The sequence below is a fragment of the Papaver somniferum genome, chromosome 1 (genome assembly GCF_003573695.1).
Source record: "Papaver somniferum cultivar HN1 chromosome 1, ASM357369v1, whole genome shotgun sequence".
NCBI classification, from domain to species: domain Eukaryota; kingdom Viridiplantae; phylum Streptophyta; class Magnoliopsida; order Ranunculales; family Papaveraceae; genus Papaver; species Papaver somniferum.
In genome coordinates this window covers 136,070,344-136,083,943 of record NC_039358.1, presented here as the reverse complement: position 1 = coordinate 136,083,943, position 13,600 = coordinate 136,070,344, and the positions used below count along the sequence as shown (strand labels likewise).

General features: G+C 37.1%; 2 protein-coding genes and 1 pseudogene across 2 annotated transcripts; 1 reads left to right on the top strand and 2 right to left on the bottom strand.

Annotated features, from left to right (window-relative positions):
* The first annotated feature begins 6,020 nt into the window (after positions 1-6,020).
* On the top strand, positions 6,021-7,687 carry LOC113301842 (histone-lysine N-methyltransferase ASHR2). The gene has a single exon (XM_026550674.1). It carries the CDS (start codon positions 6,178-6,180, stop codon positions 7,408-7,410), a length of 1,233 nt encoding a protein of 410 aa, XP_026406459.1. The 5' UTR covers positions 6,021-6,177; the 3' UTR covers positions 7,411-7,687.
* Positions 7,688-7,828: 141 nt separating this feature from the next.
* On the bottom strand, positions 7,829-9,690 carry LOC113301845 (annotated as a pseudogene).
* A 1,261-nt stretch (positions 9,691-10,951) lies between these two features.
* LOC113301832 lies at positions 10,952-13,414 on the bottom strand. The gene is made up of 2 exons (XM_026550664.1): positions 13,222-13,414; positions 10,952-12,987 (listed from the first exon to the last, which is right to left on the bottom strand). Exon 2 carries the CDS (start codon positions 12,941-12,943, stop codon positions 11,246-11,248), a length of 1,698 nt encoding a protein of 565 aa, XP_026406449.1. The 5' UTR covers positions 12,944-12,987; positions 13,222-13,414; the 3' UTR covers positions 10,952-11,245.
* Positions 13,415-13,600: the final 186 nt, after the last annotated feature.

Below are 13,600 nucleotides of genomic sequence, written 5' to 3'. Positions count from 1 at the left end.
TTGACCTCCAGATTGATTTGTTTTCTCTTGTTCCATCTCTTGTTTTTCTTCTTTGACTTGTGATAAAGGGTGCCATTATCACAACGTCCACTAGTACAAGAGAATTCAGACATGATGTCTCTCTTTAGTTTTTCAAGAAAACTCTTGTAATTATTGTCAATTAACAGCTGAGAGTCATTCTTGTGACTAACTTTTGGTCCCTTCTTGGCTATGGAGGACTTCAGAACCCTTTTAGAGTTGGGTTTCGCATGAGCAGTTTTCTCCTTCATACCATTAGGATCATTGTCGTTTTGAATATTTTTCGAAACACCCTTTCTCCAATTAGGAACATTATATCTTGTTTTTGCATTTAAAAAGTCATTTCTCTTTCTATTATTGGGTCTTTTATGAAACGACCTTGTCAAGTGATATGCAAAAATTGAACTATCATTATAATAATTCTTTTTCCTAAACTTAGGACAATACCAATCTGAGTTCCTTTTGGGAGCAATCTTAGCCAATTCGTTTGATACAAAAGAAAGTGCATATTGCATCTTACGAGCTTTGCATCCCCATTGCAAGTGCCCTTTATTACCACAATAATAACAATGCTTGGTATAAATATACAAAGTATGAGTTTTAATGTTATCTTTCTGTGGATCCTCTTGCATTGGAGCTTGACGATTTTTCTTACTCCTCTTCTTCTTCTTATCTTTGTTCAACTTTGTTGCTTCCTTGACATTAGCAGAAATGCTCTCTTTGATTGTCGTACTTGAAGAGAATAATTGAACATGATTTTTAGGCTTGACTAGTTTTACTTCTTTACACGAAATACGAGCATTTTTTATATCAGTGGAAGCCTCTGGTTTAGAAGAATTTTTAGCTTTAACAAATTTTACCTCTTTGCTAATATTTGAAGCATATATTCCCTTGTAGCCCAATCCTCGTGTATCACGATGATTTCTACTTGCTTTTAACATTGAGGTTAAATTGTTTGAGCTAGCATTGAACTTTTTAAGGTCCAAATTTTCTTCTTCCAACATCTTGATTTTATCAAGAGCACAAGCTAGATCAGCCTCAAGGCGTTTTTCTCGTGTGAGATATTCTCCTTCTTTCTTTTCAAAGTTCTTTTGTTGAGAGTTAATCCTTGCATAAGATTCAGAAAGTTTCTCTTCCAACAAACATACTTTTTCAAGAGTCGCATCACGATCTTTCTCAAAAAATTCTGCTTGAGAAAGACTAGCACATACTTTGTCATTAAGACTCTGTATTTGTTGAGAATCATTTTCCCTCAACTTTTCGTAGTCTAGGCGATGCCTTTCACATTCAGTAGTCTTTAATTATAAATTAACCAAACGTTCCTTTACTTTCTTATTAGAAAAACTTAGGAGAATTTCATTAGACAACAAGCTTTCACGAATCTGTTTCAACTTAGAGTTTGTGTCCTCTGATTCTGAAGGTGGTTTGACAACCTCTTGCGATACGTTAACTGAGTCTTTCTTTAGTTTTCGCTCTCGCTTAACTTTATTTTTACTCATGTCTTATAGGATGGATCACACTAAACACAGATTGTTAGATCTTTTTCGTGTTTGCCTGCTCTGATACCAATTGAAAAGACGAAGGTACCCAAATATACCTCAAACTAAAACTTTTCCACCTATAAGTCCTTTCTTCGAAAGTGATTGTCTAGGGACTGAATCGAGACAATACAACTAATCGGTTCATACTTCGTGTGATCGTCTATGGATACGAGATCGAGACAATACAACAACGAAGTATGTTTACTTGATTAGAGGTTCAGACTTAACCAAACACAATAGGATTACTATCAAGTAAATAGGAATTAACGTTTGTGTAACTTACTTTAAATTATAATAACAACAATTATAATTGCGAAAAATAAAAGTAAATGACACAGCAAGATTTTGTTAACGAGGAAACCGAAAATGCAGAAAAACCCCGGGAACTTGTCCATAATTGAATACTCTCAGGATTAAGCCGTTATACAAAATCAAACCAACTTCGTATAGTTGAGACCAAGAAACTAAACCTATAGTTCACCTAGTTCCGTCTGTATTCCCACGCCTCCGACCTGTAATAAGTCGCATACTCGGAACAATTCCTTTGGTTTGTATTTCAAACAGTAAAGGAACAACAAATCTGTTTGGTATCAACTCTTTTCAACCAAGTGATGTGAGTTCGATAAAAGGCTCTTATGTTTATCTCAATAAACTCCTTTGTCAGGTTCTTAGATCTATCTTATCATCAACTACCAAAGTAATTGTTAAGATTTTGCAATCAATACTTTTAATCACAAATAATTTTATTGATGCCGATCTACACAACTAATCAATCTAATCTACCACAAGGATAAACCGATTATAGTTGGATCCTCTTTTACCAAAACAAGTATTGTGCACACCAAATATTATGAACCCAAATCAGAAATCTTCAAAGTCTTCTTTGTCTTCAAATCTTCTTAGATCTTCAATAAACACCTGCACACAATCAACTTGAATATCTTGTGATCAATCACGCACAGAACGGAGTCTGTTAACAATGGATTATCACAAGACATCTTTAGATCTACAAACAGTCTAAAATCCTTGTCGAAACTTCGATCTAGTTGGAGTGAATCTTATATCAGAAAAGAAGATTCTCAAGCATAAACAAACTAGGTGCAATCAAATTTCAACCACCGCTTAGTCAACCAAATCAATCGAAAACAAAAGATAAACCGCAATTATCTAGTTTCCCACCAACAATACTAATAGAGCTTCTCAATCCCAAAGAAGTCTTTAAACTGAGCGGCCGTAAGAGATTCTGCCTAATTAGGTTACTTTCCTCTCCGAATAGGCGGCTTCACCAGTAGCAGCACAACTGAGATAGTTTTGTTGTCTTTGAGGATTAGTTTGCTAGAAATGCAAACTTTCATATTTATAGACCAAGGAAGTTTGGACACCAAGGAATTTCCAAAACCGAAAATATTCTCAAGATGTGCAATATATTCCAGATTCGGTTTCCATAAATCCTGGAAATGCTTTGTCCAAATAATGACTGAAAATCTCTTAGAAAATCTCCAACTAGTAAATGCACATTACAAATTTTCATTTTCCAAAAATAAAATTAAAAACCTTAAATAAAAGATTCTCAATTTATTTTATTCGAACCGGGATTTTCTTCCTTTAGCTATTAAGGAATAACTTTGAACAATTAAAGATAAGCGTTACTGCACATGTTCAAAGTATGTCGACATCTTTACTTTGTAAGTCCTCTTTCATGCTTACAATCTTGAAACCGATTTGCCACACTTCCAAACAAGTTTAGAATTGGTTCATCTGACTTTCAAGAACTACGTGATTGATCAAGAACACTCAATCACCAAACATGGGTTTCACGGTTCTACCAAAACAAGTTTCGGTTCTACCTCCATGTGAGTACTTTGCATAGTCACGCTAGTTACCAAAATTCGGTTGACTAGGTACTAGGATCGGTTCCCCACATATATATGGTATCTAACTTGTACTTGTTGCACATGTCCATAGGATCGGTTCCCCTTTGCCTAAAAACGTGTTGCACATGCCCATAGGATCGGTTCCCCTTTCTACTAAAAACTTGTTGCACCTCATACAAGGATCGATTCCCCTTTGTGATAGGTTGCACCTCTTACTAGGATCGGTTCCCCTTTACCCAGAGTCAGTCATACCAATAATACTAAATCGATCATACCATCTTAGGTGATTAGTTAAGATCGGTTTCACTAATAAAAGTCATACCAATACAAAAGTCAGGCCTTTGTGAATAGTTTTACCAAGAACATAAACAATTCACACATATTGGTAGTTCAAAAGATATGCAATGAATAACAATATCAATAATGCCTGGCGATTTCCCTTTCGATTCACAAAACAAGTTCATGAATTTACTTCCTTAAATCAAATGTAAAATATTGTTTCCTAGGATGAAATCTTCACCTTATACCCATACATAATCACAATAGCATTCAAACGATTATGTCGATGTCTTATATACCAAGTTTAATGGTTAAGCAATAAACCTCGTATTGTATTCCTTAATACTATGTCTAACTAGAGTATGATCATTCATGCTTCGCAGTTTTGTTTTCAATATGCACGACTTGAAAGATACGTTAGGGAACGAAACAGTTCAAGTCAAATATCACTACCCTCAAGTGGAAGGATGATGTTGTCGTTGTAGCTCCTTACTTCTTCACTTCTTCAAGTCTTCGCAATACTTGTAATGTCTCATATCCTAATACTTTCAAGCTAACCTATACGAAGTTGACTCTAATACATAATCAAATGACTCTTTAAATGAGTTTTGTCTCACTTAGACTTGAATTAGGTTCCTTCAGAGAATATAGTAAAGTGCTTTTAGGAAAAACAATGGTGAAGCGACCACCCTGCTCCACATATGACAGGGTAACTTGACATACCACCGCTTGATAGGTTCAACCGAGCTATGCTCTAACAGGTTTTTAGCAAACTTAGCTTGAATCTTAAATCAGGTTTTCACCTAACGGTGAATATTGATTGCGTTGTTTCTAAGCTATCAAACCCTGATTTGAAGACTATATAAGGGAGAACTCTAGCAACTAGAAAACCTAATCCCCACACTTATGTGTGATAATAGTTGCGACTAGAGTCGATTCTCCTCTAACCTAGGTGTTTTTAAAAAAGTTTATAGGTTAACAACTTAAAGAAGCCAGATCTAACCATTTTCTCTGTAGTTGCATATTATGATCTTACTTGTTCTATAGTATTGAGTAATATCTTCTCTAAGATTTTCTCGAGATTTATCTCCGATAGGTAAAATATAAAAAGTAATCACAAAGCTCTTCGTCTCATTCTTTGTGATTCCACAATAACTTGTTCTATTACCATTAGGTGTTGTTCTTCGGGAATATAAGACCAGATTATCAATTGGTTCATGTTCACCTTGATTTATCAAAAGACGGAACAAAACTTCATAGGTATTTCTTTGGGAGACATATTTATCTATCAGAATAGACTTTTCTGTGGGAGATTGATTTGTTTATAAAGTCTTCGACTTTGGGTCGTAGCAACTCTTAGTTGTGAGTGAGATCAGCTAAGAAAATCAAGTGCGTAGAGTCATGTTGGGATTCAGAGGCGTAAGGAACGCTACTATACCTTAATCAGTGTGAGACTTGGTTAGGGCTCAACTACATTCCAGACCGAAGTTAACTTGTAGTAGGATCCAGTAACACAAAGATGTAACATCTAAAGTTCTGAATCATATTTAAATTTATCAGAGAATTAATTTTTCGAATCAACCTTAAATCACAATAAATTGAAACATATACAATGTACAAGAAAGTACACATTCTGCATAGTCAAAAAATAAAAGAAATCAATTATTCTACCGATGTAAACCATGGATAACCATTAATAAAACACATAGATGAAGAAATGAAAATCAAAAAATCAAAGATCGAATAGATTTCATATCATACATCCAAAAACAAATCAAATGAAAGATCAAAATGAAAAACATAAATCAAAAGAGTTTCATGAGAATCAAAACCTAACAAATAACAAATCAATACCAAAAACAGAATTCAAAAGATCGAAAGCAAGATGAAAGACAAAATCGATTTCATCTCATGCACTCAAAAAATAAATAATCAAAAACACATCATCGAAGAAACAAACAAAATCGAACAAAAGATGAGATTGAAATCCGAGGTCTCTAACCTGAGATCAAAATCTAATGAAGAAACGATTGAAACCAAGAAATCGCCTCAAAATATCTCTCTGTCTCTCTCCTGATTTGAATTTGATATCTAAGAATTAAAAACTCATTCTCGTACGAAAGGGTAATTATGGTACCGAATTAGTTTGAATCGTTACGAGTTTGGACCAACTCGTTAAAATTTTGGACCAAACTATTTACCCGGGTTTTTTTTGGATTAGGGAGTACTAGGTCTGAGAACGCTGGAATGTGCGATTAAACGTTAATTTCTACGTATTTTTGGCATGCGCCATGGGAACACAATTTGGCAGTGCGTGTTTCTGATACCTTCCCTTTCTCTGGGCACATTCCACTTCTCTCACTCCTCCCACTTCTAAAACCCTAAACCATTACTTCTCTCTAAAATAGGAAACCCTAAAATCCTCTCACTGTTTCAGCAAATATACCATTTCCCGGAGAATCACTATGTCCAATCCAACAAATAACTCAATGCTCCTCAAAATTACAGAGATTCATGGAAGAGGAAGATCTCTAGTTTCAACTCAACCCTTGAAAGCAGGTCAAGTAGTTCTTCAAGACTCACCAATCCTTCTCTACCCAGCAACAACTCCCTCCAAAAATGGTGAATTCTCAAATTTCTGTTCTAATTGCTTCAAAATATTGCGTGTTAACACTACTAATTCCAATAATTTGAATTCATGTCCTTCATGCTCACATCATGCTCTCTTTTGTAACCCTAATTGTCAAAATTCTGCTTTATCTGGGTCTCATTCTACTTGGGTTTGTCAAGCTCTAAACTATATCCGTTACTCTAGTCCCAATCTCCCTTTCCTCCAAGATCCTGATACTCAAATTCAAGCTCGTTTCCTTGTTTCCGCTTACAATCTTGCAGTGACCTCGCCATCTAATTTTCAGTTATTATTATCTCTTCAAGGAGAAGCCCCTTCAATTCCAAACCTGCAAACTCAGGCTCTCCATTCATTTATTGCTTCACTTTCACCTCCTCAGTCTGGTTTTGGATTCTCTCCTGAACTAACTGCTGCATTGCTTGCCAAAGATAAGCAAAATGCATTCGGATTGATGGACGACAATAGCAACAGTGAGAGAACTGTGAGAGCGTATGGTATTTATCCTAAAGCGTCGTTCTTCAATCATGATTGTCTTCCGAATGCTTGTAGATTTGATTATGTCGACAGTAGGAATAGTGGTGGCAGTGCTGTGCCTGATAACATAACTAATAATACCGATATCATTATTAGAGTCATTCATGATGTTCCTGAGGGAAGGGAAATATGTCTGAGTTACTTCCCAGTAACTTGGAATTATCTAGAGAGGCAAACAAGGTTGAAGGATGATTATGGTTTTGAATGTGACTGTGATAGATGTAAAGTCGAGGTTAATTGGAAAGAGGAAGATGATAATAGTGGTACTGGAATGGAACCTGATAACGATGAAGCTATGGAAGGTTCTGATGAAGATGCAAACGAAGCAGATAATGACTTTCCCCACGCTTATTTCTTTGTGAAATATGTTTGTGATGGAGATAATTGTGGGGGAACGTTGGCTCCATTACCACCTTCACAGGACGGCTCACCATCTGATGTTTTGGAATGCAATGTTTGTGGACGGTTAAGGAAAGGAGATGATATGGACGGAGATAATGAAAACGATGAAGATGGTGACATGTTGGAAGGATAAGTTTGAGCTGCTGCTGTCAAGTGCCAAGGTGAGTCCTGGTTTATTTATCGGTTCTGTGTCATTTAGTTTGTTGCTTCCTCAACTCTGTTTGTGTGTTGTCACAGTTTTGTGTTACTTAGTGACAATTCAACATATTTCTATTTGCGCTAGTAATATTATAGTGTTTGCGATGTGTACTATCTCAGGTCCTAAAACTATTACCTTTCGTGGTTTTGAAATTGCGTTATCATTGTTTGTGTTGGATAAGCATTTTATGAATGAATGTGTTTTACCTGAACTGAAGCCACACATTGCATATCCAAACCATAACAACAGTAACCTGACAATCCAACTGTGTTTTTTTTAACAATGTTTATAAATGCCATTGTTTCTTCTAGTACCTAATTACCATGAAGTAGTCCCTCTGTTTCCATGAATATCGTCATTATAAACCACTCAGAAACTCTGTATTGGTAGGCAAAAAACTTAAAACAACAGTCATGGTTATTGGGGATAGCAACTGTACAATGGACAACCCACTCAAATAACCTTGTAAATCTGTAAACTATCAACAACAAATTCTTGGCAAAAGATTCTTTTTGCAAGTTTCCTAGTTGCTATTTATTCTCTTTCTAGTTCTTGTTTACAGAGAGGGCAACAAGATAAAATTTTGAGCCACTGATCCACGCACTTCTGGTGAAACAGATGATTACAAGGTAGCTGTCTAACGTCTTCCTTTTCTCTGTATTTGGCAAGGCAAATACAGCATTCATCTTCATGGTCTGAGCTGAAATGAACATCATCATCACCAAGTTCTAAGTTATCATCAACTTCTTTATACTTCCAACTAGGCAACCTAGAAATCTGATCATCAGATGCTCCTTTATCGAAAGACCCCATGTTCATGTTCTACCCAAGAAAATTGCTCATCAATGGGACACAGCAGCAGAGGAACAGAAACAATAAAAATGGAAATGAGTAGGTTACTGCGTTCCAAGCAAGTATAGAAATACAGAGAATGTGGAGCGTTGGAGCTCAGTTGAAGGATCCAAATCGATTATCTAAGACCCAAACATTTCCCATCACAAACCATATTGCAAAAAACAGCTCGAGAAAAGTTCGGGACTTGTTCATTAAATGAGAGCTCCTGTTACAGAAAACACTGATTTCTGATTAGAAATCAATAATGAAATGGTAGACGGCGATGAAACAGAAATACAAGTATAGCTAAATACCTGGAATCTTCATTGCTCCTCTGTTCTGCTTCAGAAATGCGGCCTCCTTGGGCCACAAAACGATGTCGATAACGCCAGAACAGCAATGGTATACTGAGGAGACATCCGACGACGTACCCAACAATCCATATCCGAAGTGGCCAGACTGGTTTCTCCTGTTTGGTATTCGACAGAGTGATTGTTATCATGCTAATTTGAGCAACTAAAACTAGAAACTCCAAAGCAATCCAGCGTGCAGAGTTGAAAGGATTGGATCCCAGGTCAGATCTTGAACCTTTCTGGTAATGAAAAACTCTTCTCAAGAATCCGAACCACCTTGCTCTAGATACCCTCATAGCTGTTCTAACCAAGAAAGTTGATGGGGCGACACGGGTTGATCCATTTCGAATGCTTACAGAAGTACGAGCTTCTCCTGGTAGATAATCCGACGAGAATGATACTGGAATACCTGAAGCATACAAAGAATCCGGTGGAAAATAATACCGCGTATTCATCGAGGATAAAGAGAGAATGAATTTGAATGTAAGTAAAGGGCGGCGAGTATTGACCGGCAAACACAAGACCTTTATTCCCTTGTGCAAACGTTGAATAACAAGAAAAACTCGTCAACCTTGAAAATATGGTTTGGAGTTCTCCTAACTTTTCAACTAAAAAAACTGCCAAGAACACCAAGTTCCAAATAGGCGTGTCTATCGAAAAAGATTATGGCGTGATAAGAAACTGTGAAATTTGAAGAATAAATATGGAATGGAAGAAGAGGAACAAGTAGCAGTTGGAGAAAAACACAAAGATAAGTTGAAGAAGAAGGAAGATTGGTGAAGTAGCGTTTTAAGATGGTGACCAAAAATCTAACAACTTTGCTTAAAGACAAAGGGAATCGTGGGAACTACTAACTGTTTGCCTAACTTCACTACTGCTTCTTCTTCTAATCCCATGATTTGTTTTACAAACAAGCAAAGGAAATGATTTGTAGTTTGCAAGTGCAACACATACCTTAATCCCTATCCGAGGATGAAAGTTGCGAAGAGCTAAGCAACAAACATCTAAGACATTAGTGAACAGTGAAAAAATGGAAATTCGCTTGCAACTGTAAATGAAATAATAGGTATTCTGATATGTACGTATGTATTCTCCTTTATTTAAAAAATTTGATGGATGTGGAAGTTATGGAGGTCACCACGATATGGTTGGCTACCTAATTCTACGCAACACACTCTTTCGATTGTTATTCCTTCTTACAGTATTACCCTATTACCCTTGCCAGTTAACAAGAAGAAAACAAAAAACACCTGGGCGCTGGAAAGCGCCTTCGGATCGGGTAAGTTACCTTATATGCGTGAATCGTGATGCTCACGATTTTCGGTTCCAAATTATGGCACTGCCGTAAATTTCCAAGGAAAACATCAGTGCACGACTGCACGTTGCCACCGTTGGTGAAGGCTTAGTGCTGTTGACGTAGGCTCATTTTGTACCAGTAACCCATTTGTTTTCTAAGTTGGTGAATGGCGAATTGGCGACTGATAGCCAGATATTAGCACTCGTTACATTTGACAATTTATCCCAATTATTTATTATTGCTTATCCGATACGAATTCGGATACGAGTCCTAATCTTCTGTGTCAGTATTCCATAATATACCAATCTTCACGTGGCATAATATATCTACAACTTAGGCATTTCGTTTTTGCTTGAAGCAATCCATTGGCAATACGAAAACCTGAAAACATTACCGACCCCCACATTCATCACGCATTTCCATCTTTTTGTGTTTTTGGGACTTGTAATAGCTACTGTTCTTGAGATCCGAAAGAAAAAGGGGAAACAACAATCTACAAGAAGTAATGCTTTCTGCTGTGCTCATCTGAGTCATGAACATGTTCATGGTGTTGGCGGTAACTCAATGAACACATGGGTACTTTATGGATGTCGCAACATGGGAGATGGAAAGTAATCAAACTTTATTCACAATCTGTGATAGCAATCCCATTGCCAGAAGGGAAAAATTCTTATTAGCTGTTAAAACAGGAAATTTTGAAGGGAAAAACAAGCTACTGACTCAAGTTGATTGATCACCAACACAGAAAAATCATCACTTCCCCCTGGAAAGTGAGGATGTCATAATCCTATTAGTGGAGAAGGTATAGTCACCTCTTTCACCCGGAAAAGTACACTTGTGAGTGTCTCAATCCTATTAATTAATTGAGAAGGTAATAGCGAGACACAAATTTCCGATGCTGGTTTTTAAAGTTTCTATGCATTCATCCAGCACTTAAATAAATTCAACAGTTAAAGCATAGAATGTAGGGCAAGTAGTGTAGGGTACACAGTGATTGCAAATGTCAATCTGTTTTATGATGTTTATAATCAATCAAAATTTAATAAATTAACTGTAAATACAATGATAATACTACTACAACTACCACTACTACTAATACTAGTACAGAACATCAAAATCCTAACAATGAGGATTTGATGTATTTTCGTTAACTTGCAAGACAATCGCTACTAGAGATAGACGACGAGAAGAAGCAACCAATTTCAAAAAAAAGAGTAAAACTCCATACCTCAGTTTAGCATTGGTTATCCTCCTCCCAGAAAGTAAAGGGGTGTCAACAGATCAATCAAGTAGATGCGCTACAGGTGTAAACACCGTCTTTGCAATCGGAAGTGAGATCATTGAAAGTTTCAATCTGTTTTTTCCCTCTCAAGAACACTTCGGTGTCAACCGACACTCTCATATATCCATCAAAATCCACTGGATTCCCACCATTGAGCTTCGTGGTCTCTGAGTACCACTCACTGTTCTCGTCCCAAAGACCCTTATAGTCGTCAAGGAAATGAGTAGTGTACTTGTCCTTCAATGGGTCGAAGAATGAAGTCTCTGGTTCATTTGTTGCGATATAAAGGTTCCTCCCGTCCTCAATTTTGTCCCTCAGTGACGACATAAGTGATTCAGGTGAAGTATCACTCGCCAAGTTAGGCCAGAGCTGTGTGTTTTTCGCCTTCTCACCTCTTTCAACATGAACAGAGTCGAAATCCCAGTTCATCTTAGATGTAATCTCGGAAACTATCTCCATCAACCGTTTAGATTTCCATATCAAGTGCCATGGCCGTTGGATAACTGACTCAGTTTCCCCTTCACACACCCTGTACCAGTAATTGTCCGGCTCCACTGACCCAAACTTCCTCATAATCAAGGAATCCTTTACGTCAGACAGCTTCACTGGCGTGACCCTGAAATCCTCCACAAGATGAAGGCCCATATGATCTTTCTTCTGCCATTTAGTCCAGTCAGTCCAGAACTGATTTTGGTCCAATACAGAAGCAGACTCTTTCAAATGCTCAAAATCGAAATAAAACCTGAAATCTTTCCCCTCTTCGTCCTGATTTGATGAAGTATAGATCGAAGACAAACATATAGTCAGATCCATGACCAATGTACGATTCAAATATTGAGCTTCACCCAGAGCACACAACAAACTCCATAGGTAGTGGTTCATATTCTTGCATCTATCTCCACCACCAGAGTAAATCAAGTACTTCCCGCGTCTGAATGAGCCTTCAGATTCGACCACTGGAAGTGCATCATTTACATCTTCACCAAAAACAGGCAGAGCAGCAATAGCCGTATTACCTTTGCCAGGTTTGTTCTTCTCAAAGCCACCTTTTTGGTTCCTCTTCTTCTTCCTTGCGTTTACTCCTGTATGATATTCTCCAACCCCAGTCACAGTGAAATTACAATTCTCACTCCGCAGAATAACGAACCTACGATAATCCTTATAAAAACCAGCTGCTTTTCCATCCTTGGGTCTAAATCTCCACGCCATGTCACAAGTAGTTGAGTTTGATCCAGCAACAGGCTTCCCGAACCGGTAAAAGTGAATATCCTTAAAATACTCTATGGCATAAGTCATCATTAGATGAAAAATGTCTGGGTCCTTACAATCAATTGGTGTATTGATATCACCTTCACATTCAACAGTATCTTCTTTCGCAGGAGCAGTTACAGAAACATCGGTAACATTTAAGACCCCAGTTAAGTCAGTCTGATTAAAAGGCACCAAATCTTCACCCGTCTTGGCAACAGTATTATCAGACATAAAAGTGGCATTGGAATCAGATACAAGAAAATTTGTAATTTTAGTTGATGGATGAAAAAGAGGATCTTCGGGTTGGTATGTAGCTGCAATGATAGTGAAGATTACCACTCCAAGTACAAATAATGTAAAACATAGGTTTCCAATCATGGCAAGGGCATTTTGACCTAGATTTTCCGGCCGGAAACTTCCGGATCTGGAGAATGATGAACGACCTAACATTTCCACCCTCTAGGAAACCCTACAAGTTTCTAGATTTACCTCCACTGCAACATAACAACATCAACAAATACGAAATTAAACCAATACTAGCCGAATTCCAAATTTCCAAAACGATATTGCAGACCCAAAAGGCTACTTATCAATAAATAAACATGCATTTTCTCTCAGTGAATCAAATGCGTTCAGGAAATCAATTTGAAAATGAAAAATGAGATTCAAAACAAGTTTCCGAATAGAAAAACAACTAGGGTTTTAACCAGAAAGAAGTTTTTATTTACCTTGTGAATGTTGAGATCAAATTCAGCTCAGAAACTACTCCGCATTTTCGATCTCTCTGTCTCTCACTCACTAACTCACTCTCACTATATTTAGATTGCTTCTCTTTTGTTTAATCTTTTTCTGACTTCTGTATCCAATTTCTCTTCTATTCTATTCTTTCCCTAGAGATTTGTGTCAGATTAATGATATGATTAAACTACTGAGATTGATGGTAACATAAGCAGGGGTGCGTAGTGGAACCCATCTTGTTTAGATACTTACACGTCATAGATTGTTCTACGTGGAAGGGAATTAGAGGGTGGCGCATTGTGCACCCCAGCGCACTAATAGTTGATCAGCTGTTATTAATAAAAAAACTTAATGAGACTCTTGTTATAA